At 48.3% G+C, this 16,660-nt stretch overlaps 2 protein-coding genes across 2 annotated transcripts in view; one reads left to right on the forward strand and one right to left on the reverse strand.

Moving 5' to 3' along the window:
- The window catches only part of LOC122447478 (putative killer cell immunoglobulin-like receptor like protein KIR3DP1), a 32,401-nt gene extending 21,482 nt beyond the window's left edge, over nucleotides 1–10,919 (reverse strand). Inside the window, 3 exon segments of the mRNA XM_043478132.1 lie at nucleotides 7,555–7,854; nucleotides 8,732–8,995; nucleotides 10,142–10,919. Coding sequence (XP_043334067.1) covers nucleotides 7,555–7,854; nucleotides 8,732–8,995; nucleotides 10,142–10,241 — 664 coding nt within the window. The 5' untranslated portion in view covers nucleotides 10,242–10,919.
- LOC122447477 (ATP-binding cassette sub-family C member 4-like) overlaps nucleotides 1–16,660 on the forward strand; it is a 1,659,665-nt gene that overhangs the window by 890,197 nt on the left and 752,808 nt on the right. The window lies entirely within an intron of this gene.

The raw sequence follows: 16,660 nt of genomic DNA on the forward strand, positions 1-16,660 counted from the left end.
TTTCTTCCCACAGTTCACATTGCCATTGTTTCCATTTAGTTTCAATGAGGCCATGGTGGGAGTCTGGCATCAACCTTTCGCTATCAGTGTCGTGTAACTCTGAAGTGGAATGTACCATAAATTTTTAAATAGAAGTATGACTAGAATGCTAACTTACCAATTAAAAAAATAGATATGCAACTAGCAACAAAGATTTACCATATAGCACCAAGAACAATAGTCAATATCTTGTAATAACCTAAAATGGAGAATAATCTGAAAAATACCACGTGTATACATAACTGAATCACCTTACAATGCACCTGAAACACTGTAAATCAACTAACTTCACTCAAATATATATCTTATGAACTTTAGCAAATGAAACCTGTAAAATAAATTTTAAAATGAAATGAAAGAAAGTGAAGTCGCTCAGTCATGTCCGACTCTTTTTGACCCCCTGGACTGTACCCTGGCAGGTCCCTGTCCATGGGATTTTGCAGGCAGGAATACCGGAATGCATTGCCATTTCCTTCTCCAAATAGTGCAGGCCAACTGCAGCATACTCCTTGATGGTCTGTGTACTCACTTGCACATTCCAACTCTGCCTACAGTGTATTCACATGGGCACTCTGAAGCTGCATAAAAGAGTCTCAGCTGAGATGGTGGGTTTGTGGAAGGTCCCTGGAAGGAAGTCAGAGGCTGAGTCCAAGGACCTCCCCACGCCTCACTCCCCAGCTCAGCACAGGAGCCCTTCCAGGTTTCACCAGCACCCCAGAGCCCCCACCTCACCCCCCACCGAGTTTCTAGGGCTCAAGTGAGACATGGGTCCGAGGACACCCGGGAGGACCTGCCTTCAGGGTTCGGGGTCCTCTGGCCCAGACTCAGCCCTGGAAGTGAGAGATTTGCCAGCAAAACCTTGGGCTGTTTCTCTTCCCGTCAGTATCCTGGTCCCTCCAGCTGCCCAAAACTTGAGGTTCACATGAACTGGGGGAAGGTGGGTGTTCTGTGCCCTCCTGCTGTCCCCTCCCTGCCCTCCACAACCGGCCAATACAGAGAAGCACAGAGGATGGAAGGCATGTCTGCTGTTCTGAGTGCCCAGCTGCCCCCGCCCCCGCCCCGTACAGATGAGGAGACCACAGGGCCCTAGAGAACAACCAGGATGTGGTCCCTGGGGGCATGCCGCCACCCCTCAGGGTTCCCATGGCCGTGGACCCATGCAAGGGGGCAGCCCCTCCAGGAACCCGGCTCCGATGTCTCCAGGCAGGGCTCAGAAGGCATCTCGGCCCACATCTGACGTCTCACCTCTTTCTGCCTGGTCTGAGCCCCTGCTCCAGGAACCCAGGTTCTCGTCCTGGGTCAGCCGTCACAGCCTGGGTCCAAGTAGGACTCAGAACTTGATTTTCCCAGTCCCCTCCAGAAATGGAATTTCCTTCTGATCTTCAGTAAGTTCATAAATTATTGCAGAGCACCTACTCTGAAGCAGGCATTGGTGTCACACAGCAGAAATACACCCAAGACCCAGGTAAACCCATTTCTGTAGGTGGTTGAAGAACTCAGACTCAGCAGAAGGCTGGCATCAGATGCTAACATGCAATTATTTTTTTAAAAGCAGAAATATGAGAATAACGGGTTCATGTCTACATTGTGAACATTCAAAAAAATGAAGATCATGACATCTGGTCCCAGCACTTAAAGGCAGAAAGAGGAAAATTAGGGAAAAAATGGACACAGTGACAGTAGCAACACAGAAGCCCAGCTTGTCTCACTTCTAGTGATCCTGACCTTTCTTGGTGAAAGAATTCTTGGGAGGTTTAGTTCTAAGCCAGGAGAGACATCACACACAGACAGCTCAATGAGCAACTAAGGCCTGGAGCTTGATCTTCACCCCATTTGCCAGCTCACTTCACACCAGGGTCCTCATGGTGTTATGCTCTTCATCCCTCCGCTTGGGTGAGCCAAGCCACATTGTGACCCAGTTGATAACTTAAAAGGCACAAGATTCTCAAATCCTTGGCTTTGGTGACAAGAAGCAAAAAAGACAGAACGTGCAAATATCGATGGATTCACACAACACACGCAAAGCCTCCCTGGGGCAAGTGTTCTCTCTGCAGCCCCTCAGTGATCTGGAGTGGAATGTCCAGTAGAATTCTCGGTGAGGACGGGACTTTTCAAACATCTCCTCTGTCCAGCACCCTGGCACCTGGCCACATGACGCTACTGAGCACTTGAAACCTGGTGGGTGTGACTGAAGAACTGAATGCTTTTTTCATATACGTGTAGAGTCAGTGTCTGTACCGCGTGGCTGGGTAAGTACTTTACCGGCCAGTGCAGGTCCAGACTGAGGGGGATCTTGTCCTGTTTCTAGCCCTGGAACCCCAGCACCCTCAGTGCCCACAGCTGGGAAAAGATTGAGGGAGCCTCCTTGATGGCTCAGTGGTAAAGAATCCACCTGCCAATGCAAGAGACATGAGACATGTGGGTTCGATGCCTGGGTCAAGAAGATCTCCTTGAGAAGGGAATGGCAACCCACTCCAGGATTCTTGCCTGGAGAATCCCATGCAGAGAGGAGCCTAGTGAGCTACACACCATCCATGGGGTCGCAAAGAGTCAAACATGACTGAATCGACTTAGCACTCACACACACAGCCTCTTCTGGCAAGTGGCACCACACTGGATATCTCAAACAGAATATACTTCATCTGTTTATTTTGCCAACTTGCATTGCTTTTATTACTGTTTCATGGAAAGCATTTTGTTTTAAATATAGCAGTGTGCACATGTCAGTCTTTAACTTCCAATCTCTCTTTCCCCCCAGGCTTCCCCTCTGTAACTCTAAGTTTGTTCTCTAAGTCTACAAGTCTGTTTCTGTCTTGTAAATAAGTTCATCCTTGTAAACTACTAAGGAACAGAGTTTTGTTTTTTTTTAATTGGCTTTCTATTATTTTAAACTGAATAATTTGAACGCTCAACTTGCAAATTTTTATGCTTTCCTGGAATTGTAGAAAAAGTTGGATGATCATGGCAACCTACCCAGTATGTGCAATTGATTGTAATAACTTCTCCCTAAAGATCTGATAGTTAAAATAGAGTACTAGAATAGCCAGGGGACTACTAATACGTTGTGAGATTTCTGAAGATGATCCTATAATTCTTGGACTCCACTCTTCACCTCAGAGCTGCTGGGCCGCTTTGCAGGAGGAGGAGTAATCACTGAGGAACCACTTTCAAAAGAGATCCAGTCTTTTTTTTTTTTTTTTAAACATTCTGTGTGCTCAAGGATGGGGCAGGTCAGGGCTCAGCATGGTCTTGGTTTACATCGAATTCCTCATACATACTGGGATCAGCAGAGAGGTGCATGGGGTTCAGGATAATGGGAGTGAACAATCTCTCAGAGAGGGTCCCGTGGTCCAGGTGGGCGTATATCACTTCTTCTGCTGGAGAGACCTGAGAGGAAGGAGGTGTGACTGATGAACTGACCCGCCATCTTTGAAGGGTGGGGCATTGGGCATTGGAGGGGCTCGGGCTATGGCAAGGGTTTGGGCAGGGAGGACTCACCTCGCTGTTCACTGTTTTGTCTTCCTTGGGCTCTCCTTCCATGATGGCAACATCTGCAAATGGAAGAGAGTCAAGGCTCTTGGGTTGGGGGCAATTCTTTTAGATCTCTGTATCTTTGGTGGTGACATCAAAGCCAGGAAAAGGCATGGGTGTGTCCCAGGTTGCAAAGCCTGTCTACTCCACTAAATTAAAAAAAAAAAAATCCCATATACAAGCCCAGCCACTGATGGACTCTCTCAGGAACCTGTGCAAACCCACGGAGCCCATCCTATGTCTTCTGTTATGGACCATCCTCTAATGCATATCAGCAGATTCCCAAGATCATAAAGGGGAGAAGAACAGATGGCTGTGGCTGGAGAGAAGAACAGGGCTTGGAACATCCCTTGTGGCCAGGGATAAAGAGTCCTCCTTTCAGTGCAGAGTGTGGTTCCATCCCTGGTGGGAGAACCGAGACCCCACGTGCTGTGAAGCAGCTAAGCCCCACAGGCTGCAACTGCTGAGCCCTCGAGCTCCGGAGCCTTGAACCACACCCCAGCACCACAATTAAGATCCCCCATGCTGCTGCCAAGACCTGCTGCAGCCAGCAATAAATGAACACATATTTTCATATAAAGAACAGGGTTCCATGGTTCTCTGGAAGATATTCCCTCAGGGAATACAACAACGGAAATCAGTTCTTAACCTCCAGGAAGTGAAAATGCCATTCTCTGCTCTGAACCCACCTCCCCCTGGGTCAGATGACGCTGTGCTTCCCTCCTTCAGACTTACGATTTTGCGTAGAACACCAATGACAGTTTGGCTCTTCACACTTACTTTTTGGGTAACCAGTGACAGAGAAGAACAGCGAGGAGGATGCTGGTATAGATGAATGCTACGGAGAGCCTAAGGAGAAGGTGTAGCTGGCTGGAGTGGCCTCGAGGAAGCTTTGCTTCTGCCAACAAGCAAACAGAAGAAAGTCTGGTTATTCGTTGAATACACCCAGCCGTACAAACAGGATTTATTGTATCCTTGTGTCAGAGTGTGTCAGCAGCTCTCAACCCGATCAGTTATGTCTCCACTTCCCAGGAGGTACCAAAGCATCCAGGAGAGATGCTAGCAGTGGATAAAGTAAAGAGGCTGTGCAGACCAGCAGAGGTCTGAACCAAGGTCCCCCAGGCACCGATGCAGTTTTTCTCTGCTGCCCGTACGACAAGGCATGGTATTTTTGCATGAATGGGACTGCTTTAATCCTCAATACCTTTCACCCTCCATCCACATATACCTGGAATGGAATCCTCAAGAAGACACGATACTTCTATTTCTGAAGTGTGGAATGTTTTGTTCATAAAACACTAACAGAGAAATAGCCCATCTTTAACGTGCTCCCGAAAATTCTCTGCTTGTCCAATGCCATCCTTCCCCAAATACTGGTGGAGGGAGGAGAAGCATCTCCCTTAAGCATGGGGTCAAGTCACTCTGTCTCGCTTTCTTCAATTTAGAAAATCCCAGTCCCAGAGCATGAGAAACTCAATGCCCCCTCTGGCTCTAATACAGACCATGATCTCAAATGCTGACAAGACACGGATGTTGAGGAGCCCAAATCACAGAAATGGGAGCTGGTAGAACCAACACTCACACAGGAACCCTCTGTCTTCTCAGAAATTTGCTGAGACAGGAGACTGTCTTGCTTACCTTCTGTGGTGTGTGAATCCATGGTTGATGGGCAAGTACTTGTAGTGGATCCTAGGGGAAAACAGACAGAAGGGGTGAGCAGGTAACCTTCCTCATACCCACTGAATGAGGACTATTCTTTCTGAAACGACCTCCTGCCTGTCCTTACTCTGTCATCCCCCAGAACACTGAAGGGGGAGGGGAGAGCTTCTGGTCCCTTCCTGTGAATGCATTGAGTAGACCCTCCATCCTGGAGAAGTGATGGTGGAAGGATGTGGGAAGGTTATGCCTGGTGGTGAAAGACAGCTGTAAGCAAGAGACATTCTCTCTGCTCTGGGAATGTGTATCAATGCTCCTTAACTGGGAAATCACCTGTGTCTCAGAGGTGCTTCTGGGAAAACACTAAGAGCAAGGGGCGGATGCAATCTCTGATCTTCCCAAATCAAGCCAGCCTCTCCTCCTCCTGGGTCTACCCTGACCCTTTTCTTCATTTGCCTGGATAGACAGGACTCTGATGAGGAGCACCCATACAGGAGGTGAGAGAGGGTTGAGATGCCATTGACCATGTCTCTTGCTCTCTGGTTCTCATTGCCTCCATTTCTCCACAAGCCCTAAGGTTCCCCTGACACCAGCACAGGGCCCTTGAGACAGAACTCAGTGATATAGTAAGATGTTATGGAAAAAGCCAAATGGACTTCTTGGCCAATGCAATGTGATTTAGTGCATTGTAAAGCACGGGACACTTCTTGGCACTCTGGAAGCAAGAATAGTGCAGTGAGTTACCATTTCCGCCTCCAGGGAACCACATTTTGCCAGAACTCTTCACTATGACCCATCAGTCTTGGGCGGCCCTGCACAACATGGCTCACAGCTTCGTTGAGTTACACAAGTAGCTTCATCACGACAAGGCTGTGATCCATGAAGTGGAGATAGTGAAGGACACAGGAGTCTGTCATGCTGCAGTCCACGTGATCACAGAGTTGGACACAACTTATCGACTGAACAGAAACAAGAAAGCTGGGCCAGGATGAGTGTTCCTCACCTGTGATAGACAGGAGCAGGGGGTCGCTGGAGTCTGACCACGAGTAGGGAGAGTGATTGAAGGAGCCGTAGCACCTGTAGACCCCGCTGTGGGCTGGGGTCCCAGGACCCAGAGGGAATGCTGCCTGGAGTGCTCCTCGAAGGTCCCGCCCTCCCGTGAGCAGGCGCCCAAGGTTCTTCCCCTCCCTCAGAAGATGGAACTGGTCAAAGGCGCGCTCGGAGCTGCAGAGCAAGGTCACATTCTCTCCTGACTTCATCAGGGGGCCCCCATGGGCTGAGAGAGAAGGTTTCTTGGACAGACCTAGAAGGAGGAGACCTTGATCTTAGAGCATTGAGTCACTCAAGTCCTAAATAGAGGATTAAAGCCCGAAGTGTGCAACAAGAGAAGCACTGCATGAGAAGCCCACCCACCACCAGGACAGAAAGCCCCACAGCAACGAATACCCAGCACAGGGAAAAATTCAAACATAAATTTAATAATTGACTGTCATTTAATATCCTTTCTCTGAAAAGAAATATATGTATATGAACAACTGAATCAGTCTTATGTACAACAGGAATTAGCAAGATCAAAAATCAACTAGACTTCAGCAAAAATAAATAAAAAATATACTTCAAAAATCAACATGATGTGGGGTTCTCTTGAAAGACGGAACCTACTAGGTTCTGCTGGGACTATCAGAAAACATGGTACTGCCCCAGAAACAGACATTATGACCGGGAGATTGCAAGAATCTCATTGGATCTTAGACCACTTCAAACTTGAGGGGGTGGTCAGTGCTGCCCTGCCCACCCACAGGGGCTGGAAGGGACTCTGTAGTGGGGAGGGTTGGCAGGGACAACTCCTTCCTCTTTGTGCAGAAAGACGCGTTAAACCACAAGGCTGAGCAACTTCAAGGTGTCGACCTCCGTCCTGAACACCCAGGGGCCAGACTGCAAGGGCATCTGGTACCACAGTGCTCCTGACAGAGGAAGGGAGCTCTGACATGAAGGCGGGAAACCAGCCCCTTAAGCAACCATCGTTGGCTGCCTGAGCCGGGAACTGCCCGGGTCCCTGCTCTGGTACATTTTTCTCCATTGTTCGTTCTTTCACGTTCTTGCTGCTTCACTCTGTCACCGGCTGTGTCTTCTCTTTACCACATGGCAGGTACTCTGTTCTCTTCTCCCTTCCGTGTTCACACCTCCTCTCTCTCTCTGGTTTGCTCCCTCTCCCGAGTGTGTGAGCATCTCTGCACACCTGTCACTGTCTCCCGGTACTGATGCTGGACTGGACACCAGACCTTCTGTGACACAGATAGCAGAGGGGACTGGTCTGGCCACACTCACCTGTGATGACGATGTCCACGGGGTCACTGGGGGCTGACCACTCATAGGGGGAGCGGCTGAGAGAGCCATAGCATCGGTAGGTGCCCACACTCCCCGAGGTCATGGGGCCAATGAAGAAGTCAGCTGGGGCATGCCCGCCCAGGAGCGTATCTACATGTCTCTGGAAATGCCCTGTGCTGCCTTTTTTGTGCAGGATAAATTTGTCCAGCAGCAGCTGTGAGTGACAGCGTAGGGTCACATTCCCTTCCGCTTGCACGAGGGGGCCTGGGTGGGCTGAGATGGTGGGTTTTGGGAACACACCTAGGAGCAAAGAGGTTGTGAGCTTCAGTGAGTCACCCCGCCTCGGCGCTTCCCCTGACATCTGAAGGTGTGAAAAATGTCCCCGTGAACCACCAAAGCCAATTACCCTTCCTGTCTGTTCTGTGGCATTCTCTCTAGCCTTGTTCTCGGGTCTGGCTCATGCTTTTCTCTTTCTCTTTGCTCAAGACCTCTAACCTCCTCTGTGCTTATTCTAAGCTCTGTAGCTGTTGGATTTGCTCTCAGCTTCATGCATGCATGCCAAGTCACTTCAGTTGTGTCTGACTCTGTCAGACCCCATGAGCCTGCCAGGCTCCTTTCTCCATGGGATTCTTCAGGCGAAAATGCGGGAGTGGGTTGCCATGCTCTCAGCTTCATCCCATCCCTAATTTGCATTTGAGGTCTGGGTGGTTCTGAGGATTCATACCCTGGCTCCCTTCACACACATCTCCTATATCATGGGTGATGACTTGCATCAACGGGAAGGAAGTGGAGAAAAAAGGGAACATTTCCCATCTGTGACCCCACCTCATGCCACTGGAGACATTCCTGGGACTTCTCCCTGGACACCAGCTCCTTCATACGGGATTACAGCTCCCTACTGGGTGGCAGGTGCTGGATCAGGGTCGTTCCCATCCTCCCTCCTGGCAGGGGGTGGCCGCATCTTGTCTAACTAATGCCTAGGAAGGCTCCTCCTTCCTCAGCCGGGCATCCCATCCCTCTATCAACACCCTGAGTTTAACCTCTCAGAGTGGGTTCTCTTTCCCTGGTTAGGTCCTGGCTGGGAATCCTGAGGACGTCCTTGGCTGCACTGGCACGTGGACCTATAGTAGGATTGCCTGCAGGCTCGGCCATCCCGGGCTGGCTGGACCCCTCCTACCTGTGACCACAATCTGCAGGGGGTCACTGTGTGGGGACTGGTAGCCTCCAGAACACGTGTAGGATCCGGCATGTTCTCTGGTCACCGGGCCAAGGGTGAAGGTGTTGACATGATGTCCCTGGAGCTCAGGCAAACTGGTCCCATCTCTTTTGAACAGTCTGAATATTGCAAATGGAGAACGGGAGTGACACTGAAGAGTCACAGTCTGTCCTAAGGGAACCACGGGGCTTGGCCAGGCTGACAAAGAGGGCTTGTCATATTCACCTAGGACAGAAGGAGGCACAGGCTTTGAGAGGACAATAGGAACAGTCTCCTCTCCACCCTGCCCCCATGGGCCCTTCCCCTTCAGTTCTTTCAAGTCTCCTATCCTAAAGTGCATCACCTTGATTCTCAAGGACACCTGGGGTTTGGGGACAGACAGAGACACATTCAACACAGGATGGAGATCACAGAGATTCTAAGAATATGATTCTCAGAAGTGATTCATAAGAATCACTCCTTGGGTTGACAAAATGTTGAAAAAGTTTCTCTCAAAACAAGACACTAGGGATTCCCTAGCAGTCCAGTAATTTTGGCACTTTCTCTGCCAAAGGCTCGGGTTGATCCCTGATCAGGGAACGAAGATCCTGCAAGGTGCATGATGCAGGCAAAGGAAAACACTATGGAAAAATTGATACATGGAAAAGAAGTGAAAGGGCTCCCCTGTTGCATTTGTTGTAGCTCAAATGTTAGAGAATATTCCTGTCATGCAGGAGAGCAGGGTACAATCCCTGAGTTGGCAGAATCCCCTGGACAAGGTAATGGTAACCTCCTCCAGTATTCTTGCCTGGAGAACCCCATGGACAGAGGAGCCTGCTGAGCTACAGTCCATGGGGTCAGAAAGAGACAGACACGACTGAGCAACTTACAGTAACACAACTAAGATGAGAAAAAGCCACTTGACTGAAAAGAATGAAGGGAACCATGAATCCCGCTCCTTGGTTAGCTGGCCTCCATCAAATGTGGGACCAGGTCCAGGTGGCCCTGCCTGATGCCCAGCCCCTCCCCTGGGGTCAGGTCTAATGGGCGGTCCTGCAGATCCTGTTGTGAAGGGCCGGTTGGAGAGGCCACCTTGTTGGAGAGGGGTCTGTTGGCTGTAGCCCCTTGCCTCCCTCTGATGATAGGAATGGCACTCAGGGCCCCAGCTCTCAGCTCCCAGACTTCACACTGTCCCTTCAGGTCCAGAGTACAGAGCTGGGCTAACCTCTGGGGAGAGTGAAGGTGAGTATCAAGGCCAATAGAAGGACCTGGGATCCACAGGGCACTTGGCTCTCACTGTACTGACAGGGGTCTCACCCTGCCCCTCAGTGTCATCTGCCTCAGCCCCGCCTGCTCTGCTCAACACAGAAATAAGGGGTGGGGAGGACTCACCCACAGCTGCCCAGATCCTCAGACTCACGCAGAATCCTAGAAGGAAAAGCCCGTCAGAGATGGCTTGTCCCGATGGACCCCACGCTCCTTGCACCCTCATCCAGGGAAGCTGGTCAGTGGTGTGAAGACCCCCCAATTTCCACCAATACCCTCTCCTACCGGGTCTTTCCAGACTCACTGAGACTCAGCAGGCTGAGGAGTGTGGGCCACATGGCTCTGCTTCTGTGAGGTAGGAGGCAGGACTGAGCAAAACTGACCGAGTCACAGGATGCGGAAGGCGGGCAGTGTTGTTCGTACAGTCAGCCTGGTGCCTGTCACAGGGGAAGATGGCCAGCCTCCTCTCACACCAGGGATGGAAGTCTGTCTGAGCCTCGTCACTGAGGTCACCTCATGTCCTGAGCGTCAATTTTGTTTCCCTGAACACTATAAACGTAGGAGGATTTGAACAGGTCTTGCTGCCTTCAGGAGTAGAAACAGTGATTTGGTGTATAGCATGCAGGATGCTTTCCCCAAGCTCATGATAAATGTCATTAACCTTAACTCCTTGCAGAAGAGAAATTCCATGTACCCACCTCATATTCAGGCTCAGTGCAGTTTGCCAATTAAAGAGTCATTAATAGAGACTTAGATTCTGCATTCTTATAAGAGGAACAGTCATGCATATTATAGCTCTTTGAAAATATTAAAAAATTCTATATTGTAAAAATGTGATTAAGAAACTAACTGTGTTAGTTTCAGCTGTTCAACAAAGTGAATCAGTTATACATATACATGCATCTTTTGCTTTTCAAACTCTTTTCCCACTTAGGTATTTACAGAATATTAAGTAGAATTCTCTGTTTTACAGTAGGTCCTTGTTGGTCATCCATCTTAAATATAGCCGTGTGCATATATCAATCCTAAACTTTCAAGCTGACCTCCCTCTGACACTATCCCTCCTGGTAACCATAAGTTCATTCTCTGTGTGTCTGTTTTGTAAATAAGTTCATTGTTTTAGATGTCACAAAGAAGCGATATCATGTGATATTTGTCTTTCTCTGCCTCTTCTTCATCTGAAATTATTCCGTGACTGTGAGTGGAAACTTTGCACACACACACTCTTTCTGTCTCTCTCTCTTGTTCCCTTTCCAATCCAAGGACCACACATGTACACAAAGATAATGTGTGTAAAGAGCACGGTGGCATTTTTTTGGGAGGGGGATTTGTTCTGCCTGAAAAGGTGGACAACCTTGCTTACTACATACTCAAATGAACACAAAATATGTCAAGTAGAGACTTTCAAGCTCCAGAATGCTTGAGTGAGGGGCATATCTCCAATCAACTCCAAACAGGGACAAAACGACAAAGCTGTTTCAGGACTCCAAGGGCAGACATACACCCAGCTCAGCTGTTGTTCACAGACAGGAAAGAAACTCAGTAAGGGCAGTGATTCCAGACCATTTTGCTGGGGGTGGGGGTTGTTAACATTAGTGATGTGCCCTAAGTAATAAATCTGGTCTCCGCTTGATCATTATATATGTAATGGAGTAACAGTCCAGTCACCCTTCTTAAAATTTCCGTTTATTTACTTAATATCATGTTTCAGAATTGATCTGTGTTCTTTGTCATTTCAGTCTGTGCATTTTTACTGCCAAGTAATGTTTCATTGCATGTATATAAACCACAAATTTTTAAAAATTAAGAAAAATTTTGGAGTATAATTTATGTCTCCTGTACAGAAAACTGATTCAGCTCCACATATATATTCTTTTCCATTATGATTTATGGCAAGATTCTGAATGGAATTCCCTGTGCCATGCTGTAGGACCTCAGTGTTAATCCATTTTATGTGTAAATAGATTTCATCTGCTCATCCCAAGCTCCCAATCCTTCCCTCCCCCTTGGCAACCACAAGCCTGTTCTCTATGTCTGCGAGTCTGTTCCTGTTTCATTGATATGTTCCTTTTAGAGTCCACATATGGGTGATATCATATGATAATTGTCTTTCTCTTTCTGTCTTACTTCACTTTTTATGTTAATCTCCAGATCCATCCATGCTGCTGCAAATCTCATGATTTCATTTTTTCAATGTCTGAGTAGTATTCCATTGTGTGTGTGTATAGGCATATACAACATCTTCTTTATCCATTTATCTGTTGATGGACATTTAGGCTGTCCCCATGTCTTGACTATTTCAAGTTGTGCTGCTATGAACACAAGGGTGCATGAATCTTTTCAAGGTACAGTTTTGTCATAGATATACACTCGGGATTGGAATTGTTGGATCACATGGAAACTCAGTTTTTAGTTTTTTGAGGAACCTCCATACTGTTTTCCACAGTGGCTGCACCAGTTTACATTCCCCCAACAGTGTAAGAGGGTTTCGGTCTTCTGCACATGCTCTCCAGCATCTATTTTTCATCAACTGTTTAATGATGGCCCTTCTGATTGGTATGAGGTGGTACCTCATTGCAGTGTCAAATGGCCTTTCTCTACTAATGAGCAATGCTGAGCATCTCTTCATATTCCTGTTGGCCATTGTGCATTTTCTTTTAAACCACAGATATCAATTGTGAGAGTGATGTCTTTGGTTTTTGTCTAAAATGAATGACACGTCTGCTAAAGCTTCGTGAATGTGCTCTGAGTCCAACCTCACATTTCTTGTCATGGGACAGAGTGATGAGGTCTTCAGGAAAGGAATAGTGACTTTATTTGGAAAGCCAGCCAACCAAAAGATGGTGAACTCGTTCCTCAAAGAATCATCTTATCTGAGTTAGATGGGCTTTTTGGGGCGAGGGAGATGGTAAGTGTTTACTGAATATAAAATAACCCAAGCCCATGGGGAAGAGGAGAAGGCAATGGCACCCCACTCCAGTACTCTTGCCTGGAGAATCCCATGGCCGGAGGAGCCTGGTAGGCTGCAGTCCATGGGGTCACACAGAGTCGGACACAACTGATGAAGTTAGCAGCAGCAGCAGCGTGTGGAAGAAAATTCCAAGGAGAAGAGAGAACTGTACAGATTCAATACACACCTGTGAACTCACACTTTCACACTTACACACACAGACACACTCTAAAAAAGGAGGAGGTGTAGTTGGTTGTTGCAATGTTTTAATTAATTCATTAATGGCTGTACTGGGCACAGGTTTCCTCTAGTTGTGGGAAGGGGGGTCTGCTCTTTGCGGTGGCGCAGAGTCTTCTCATCACCGTGGCTTCTCTTGCTGTAGAGCTCCCGCTCTAGTCTCATGGGCTTGTGGCCCATGGGCTTAACTGCCTCGAGGCATGTGGAATCTTCCCAGTCCCAGGATCAGGCCTGTGTTCCCTGCATTGGCAGGCAGATTCCCAACCACTGGACCACCAGGGAAGTCCTGTTACAAGCTTCCCCCTCCCTTAATTTATTTACTTTTTTACAAGTACAATTTTGTTAGTTTCTCCCATACATCAACATGGATCAGTCATAGCTTACGTCCCCTCCACTCTGGAAAACTTTTAATCTTGGAATCCTTTGTTCTCGAAGCTGTTCATGCAGGTCTGGTCATAATATCCCTTTAAGCCCCCAGCAAAACAAAAGGTTCTGTCTGTTCTGCACTTTTTATCTCTTTACGAAAGGGAAAGTGTAATACCTTTCAAGTTCAGAGCCTTGAGACTAGTCTTAGTCCCTGAGTCATGTGTGACTCTTTGGGATCCCACGGGCTGCAGCCCGCCAGGTTCCTCTGTCCATGGGGATTCTCCAGGCAAGAATACTGGGGTGGGTTGCCAGTTCCTTCTCCAGGAGATCTTCCCAATCCAGGGATCGAACTGAGATCTCCCGCATTGCAGGCAGATACTCTATCATCTGAGTCACCAGGGAAGCCCAGCAGTAACATCATGTGATTCAATATTTCCTCCCACAATTCACATTGCCACTGTTTTCCATTTCCTTTTAACGTGGACCTGGTGGGATTTTGGCATCTTGTTTTCACTGCCAGTGTAGCATAATACTGAGGAGGAATATACCATAAACTTTAAAATAAGAGTATGGGGGGGGAGGAGCCAAGTGGCGGAGGAGTAGGACGGGGAGACCACTTTCTCTCCTACAAATTCATCAAAAGAATAACTGAACGCAGAGCAAGGTTCACAAAACAACTTCTGATCACTAGCTGAGGTCATCAGGCGCCCAGAAAAGCAGCCCATTGTCTTCAAAAGGAGGTAGGACAAAATATAAAAGATAAAAAGTGAGACAAAAGAGCTAAGGATGGAGATCCATCCCGGGAAGGGAGTCTTAGGCGGCATTGCTTGGGGTAGGGTCCGGGCCTGAGTGCCCTGAGGACAATTGCAGGGAGCTTCTGTGAGTTGCCAACTTGAACTGTAGGAGAGCAAAAGAGAGAGAGAAAATTGACCGGCCAGAACACACTGCCTGCCCTTCGCAGAACAAAGGGACCTAGTAAGTCCAGAGAAGGGCTCGCAGGCTGCGGACCGGCCCAGCCCCGCTGGAGGAAGGAGGCAGGGGGGAGGGGAAGGTCGCCATGAGACACAGGGCGCAGGCACCTGATAGGCGTGGGCGGGGACTGGGGCTGGGGACGCGGAGGGCAGAAGGCGCGCGCACCCGACTGGCGCCAGCGGAAACTGAGACTGGGTCCGCGGAAGGGAGCGGGCGCGCCACACCCTGAGAGAGTGCGCCCATCAAGCCCCTGGCTGCCTGGACCGCTCTGACGGGGAAGGCACAGAGAGCAGGCGCAGCTTTTCGTTCCGCGCTTTTGTGGAACACCCGAGGGCTGGAACCGCGCGCAGCGCGGGGCGCGCTCCATATAGAACAGCCCGGAGCCTGAGCAGCGCAGACGGAGAAAGCAGCGTCAGCCCCTCCCAGCGGCGCCAGCCCCTCCCAGCGGCGCCAGCCCCTCCCCGCAGCGTCAGCCCCGCCCCACAGCGCCAGCCCATCCCCGCAGCGTCAGCCCCTCCAGCAGCGCAACGGAACTAGCTACCTGAATAAGAGTCCACCTCCGCCCGCCTGTGTCAGGGCGGAAATGAGGCTCTGAAGAGACCGGCAAACAGAAGCCAAATAAACAAAGGGAACTGCTTCAGAAGGGACCGGTGCAACAGATTAAAATCCCTCTAGAAAACACCGACTACACCGGAAGGGGCCTGTAGATATCGAGAAGTGTTAGCTGGATCGAGGAGCTATCTGAAACTGAGCCGAACCCACACTGACCGCAACAGCTCCAGAGAAATTCCTAGATATATTTTTACTTTTTTTTTTTCTTTAAGTAAGAGAAAAAAATTTTTTTAAATTTTTTATGTATTTTTTATTTTTTCTCTTTTATTTTCCTTTAAAATTCCCTATTACTCCCCCATTACTCCTTAACTTTCATTTTCATAGATTTTTACAATTTTTTTAATTAGGGAAAAAAATTTTTTTTCTTTTTTTTCTTTCCTTTTTCTCTTCTATTTTCTATTTTTCTTTTTCTCTTATTTCTTTTAAAGTCCTCTAGTACTCCTCTACTACTCCTTAATTTTCATTTTCAATACACTATAACCTTACAAAAAAAAAAAAGAAGAGAAGCCTTATTTTTAAACCGAAGATTATTCTCTCCCAATCTTGACTCTCTGTTTTCTACCTCAGAACACCTCTATTTCCTCCTTTCCCCTTCTCTTCCCAATCCAATTCTGTGAATCTTTGTGGGTGTCTGGGCTACGGAGAACACTCTGGGAACAGACAACTGCGTAGATCTGTCTCTCTCCTCTTGAGTTCCCCCTTTTCTCCTCCTGCTCATCTCTATCTCCCTCCTCCCTCTCCTCTTCTTCATGTAACTCTGTGAACCTCTCTGGGTGTCCCTAACGGGGGAGAATCTTTTCACCATTAACCTAGAAGTTTTATTATCAGTGCTGTATAGGTTGGAGAAGTCCTGAGACTACAGGAAGAATAAACTGAAATCCAGAAGGCAGGAGACTTAAGCCCAAAACCTTTTAGAAAGATGGTAACGACAACCCTTTATGCAAAACAGAAAAAGAGACACAGAAGTACAGAACAGACTTTTGAACTCTGTGGGAGAAGGTGAGGGTGGGATGTTTCAAAAGAACAGCATGTATACTATCTATGGTGAAACAGACCACCAGCCCAGGTGGGATGCATGAGACAAGTGCTCAGGCCTGGTACACTGGGAAGACCCAGAGGAATCGGGTGGAGAGGGAGGTGGGAGGGGGGATCCGGATGGGGAATACATGTAACTCCATGGCTGATTCATGTCAATGTATGACAAAACCCACTGAAATGTTGTGAAGTAATTAGCCTCCAACTAATTAAAAAAATATGAAAAAAAAATAGGAGTATGAACACAATGCTAGGTTTCTAATTAAGAGGGCTCTCCAGGGTTGTCCTGACACGTCCACTGGCCAGGCTGTCATACCTCCCCCTGGGTGGGCAGTGCACATAGGCTGCTCCCGGAGGGGTTGGTGGTTTAAACTTGCCCACTGGCAGCACTTCCAGCAGCTGGACAGTGAGTCCTTGAAGGGAGGTCAGGACAGCACATCTACATGTCCCCACAGCATGTGTCACAGCTCCAG

The sequence above is a fragment of the Cervus canadensis genome, chromosome 9 (genome assembly GCF_019320065.1).
Source record: "Cervus canadensis isolate Bull #8, Minnesota chromosome 9, ASM1932006v1, whole genome shotgun sequence".
Taxonomy (NCBI): Eukaryota; Metazoa; Chordata; class Mammalia; order Artiodactyla; family Cervidae; genus Cervus; species Cervus canadensis.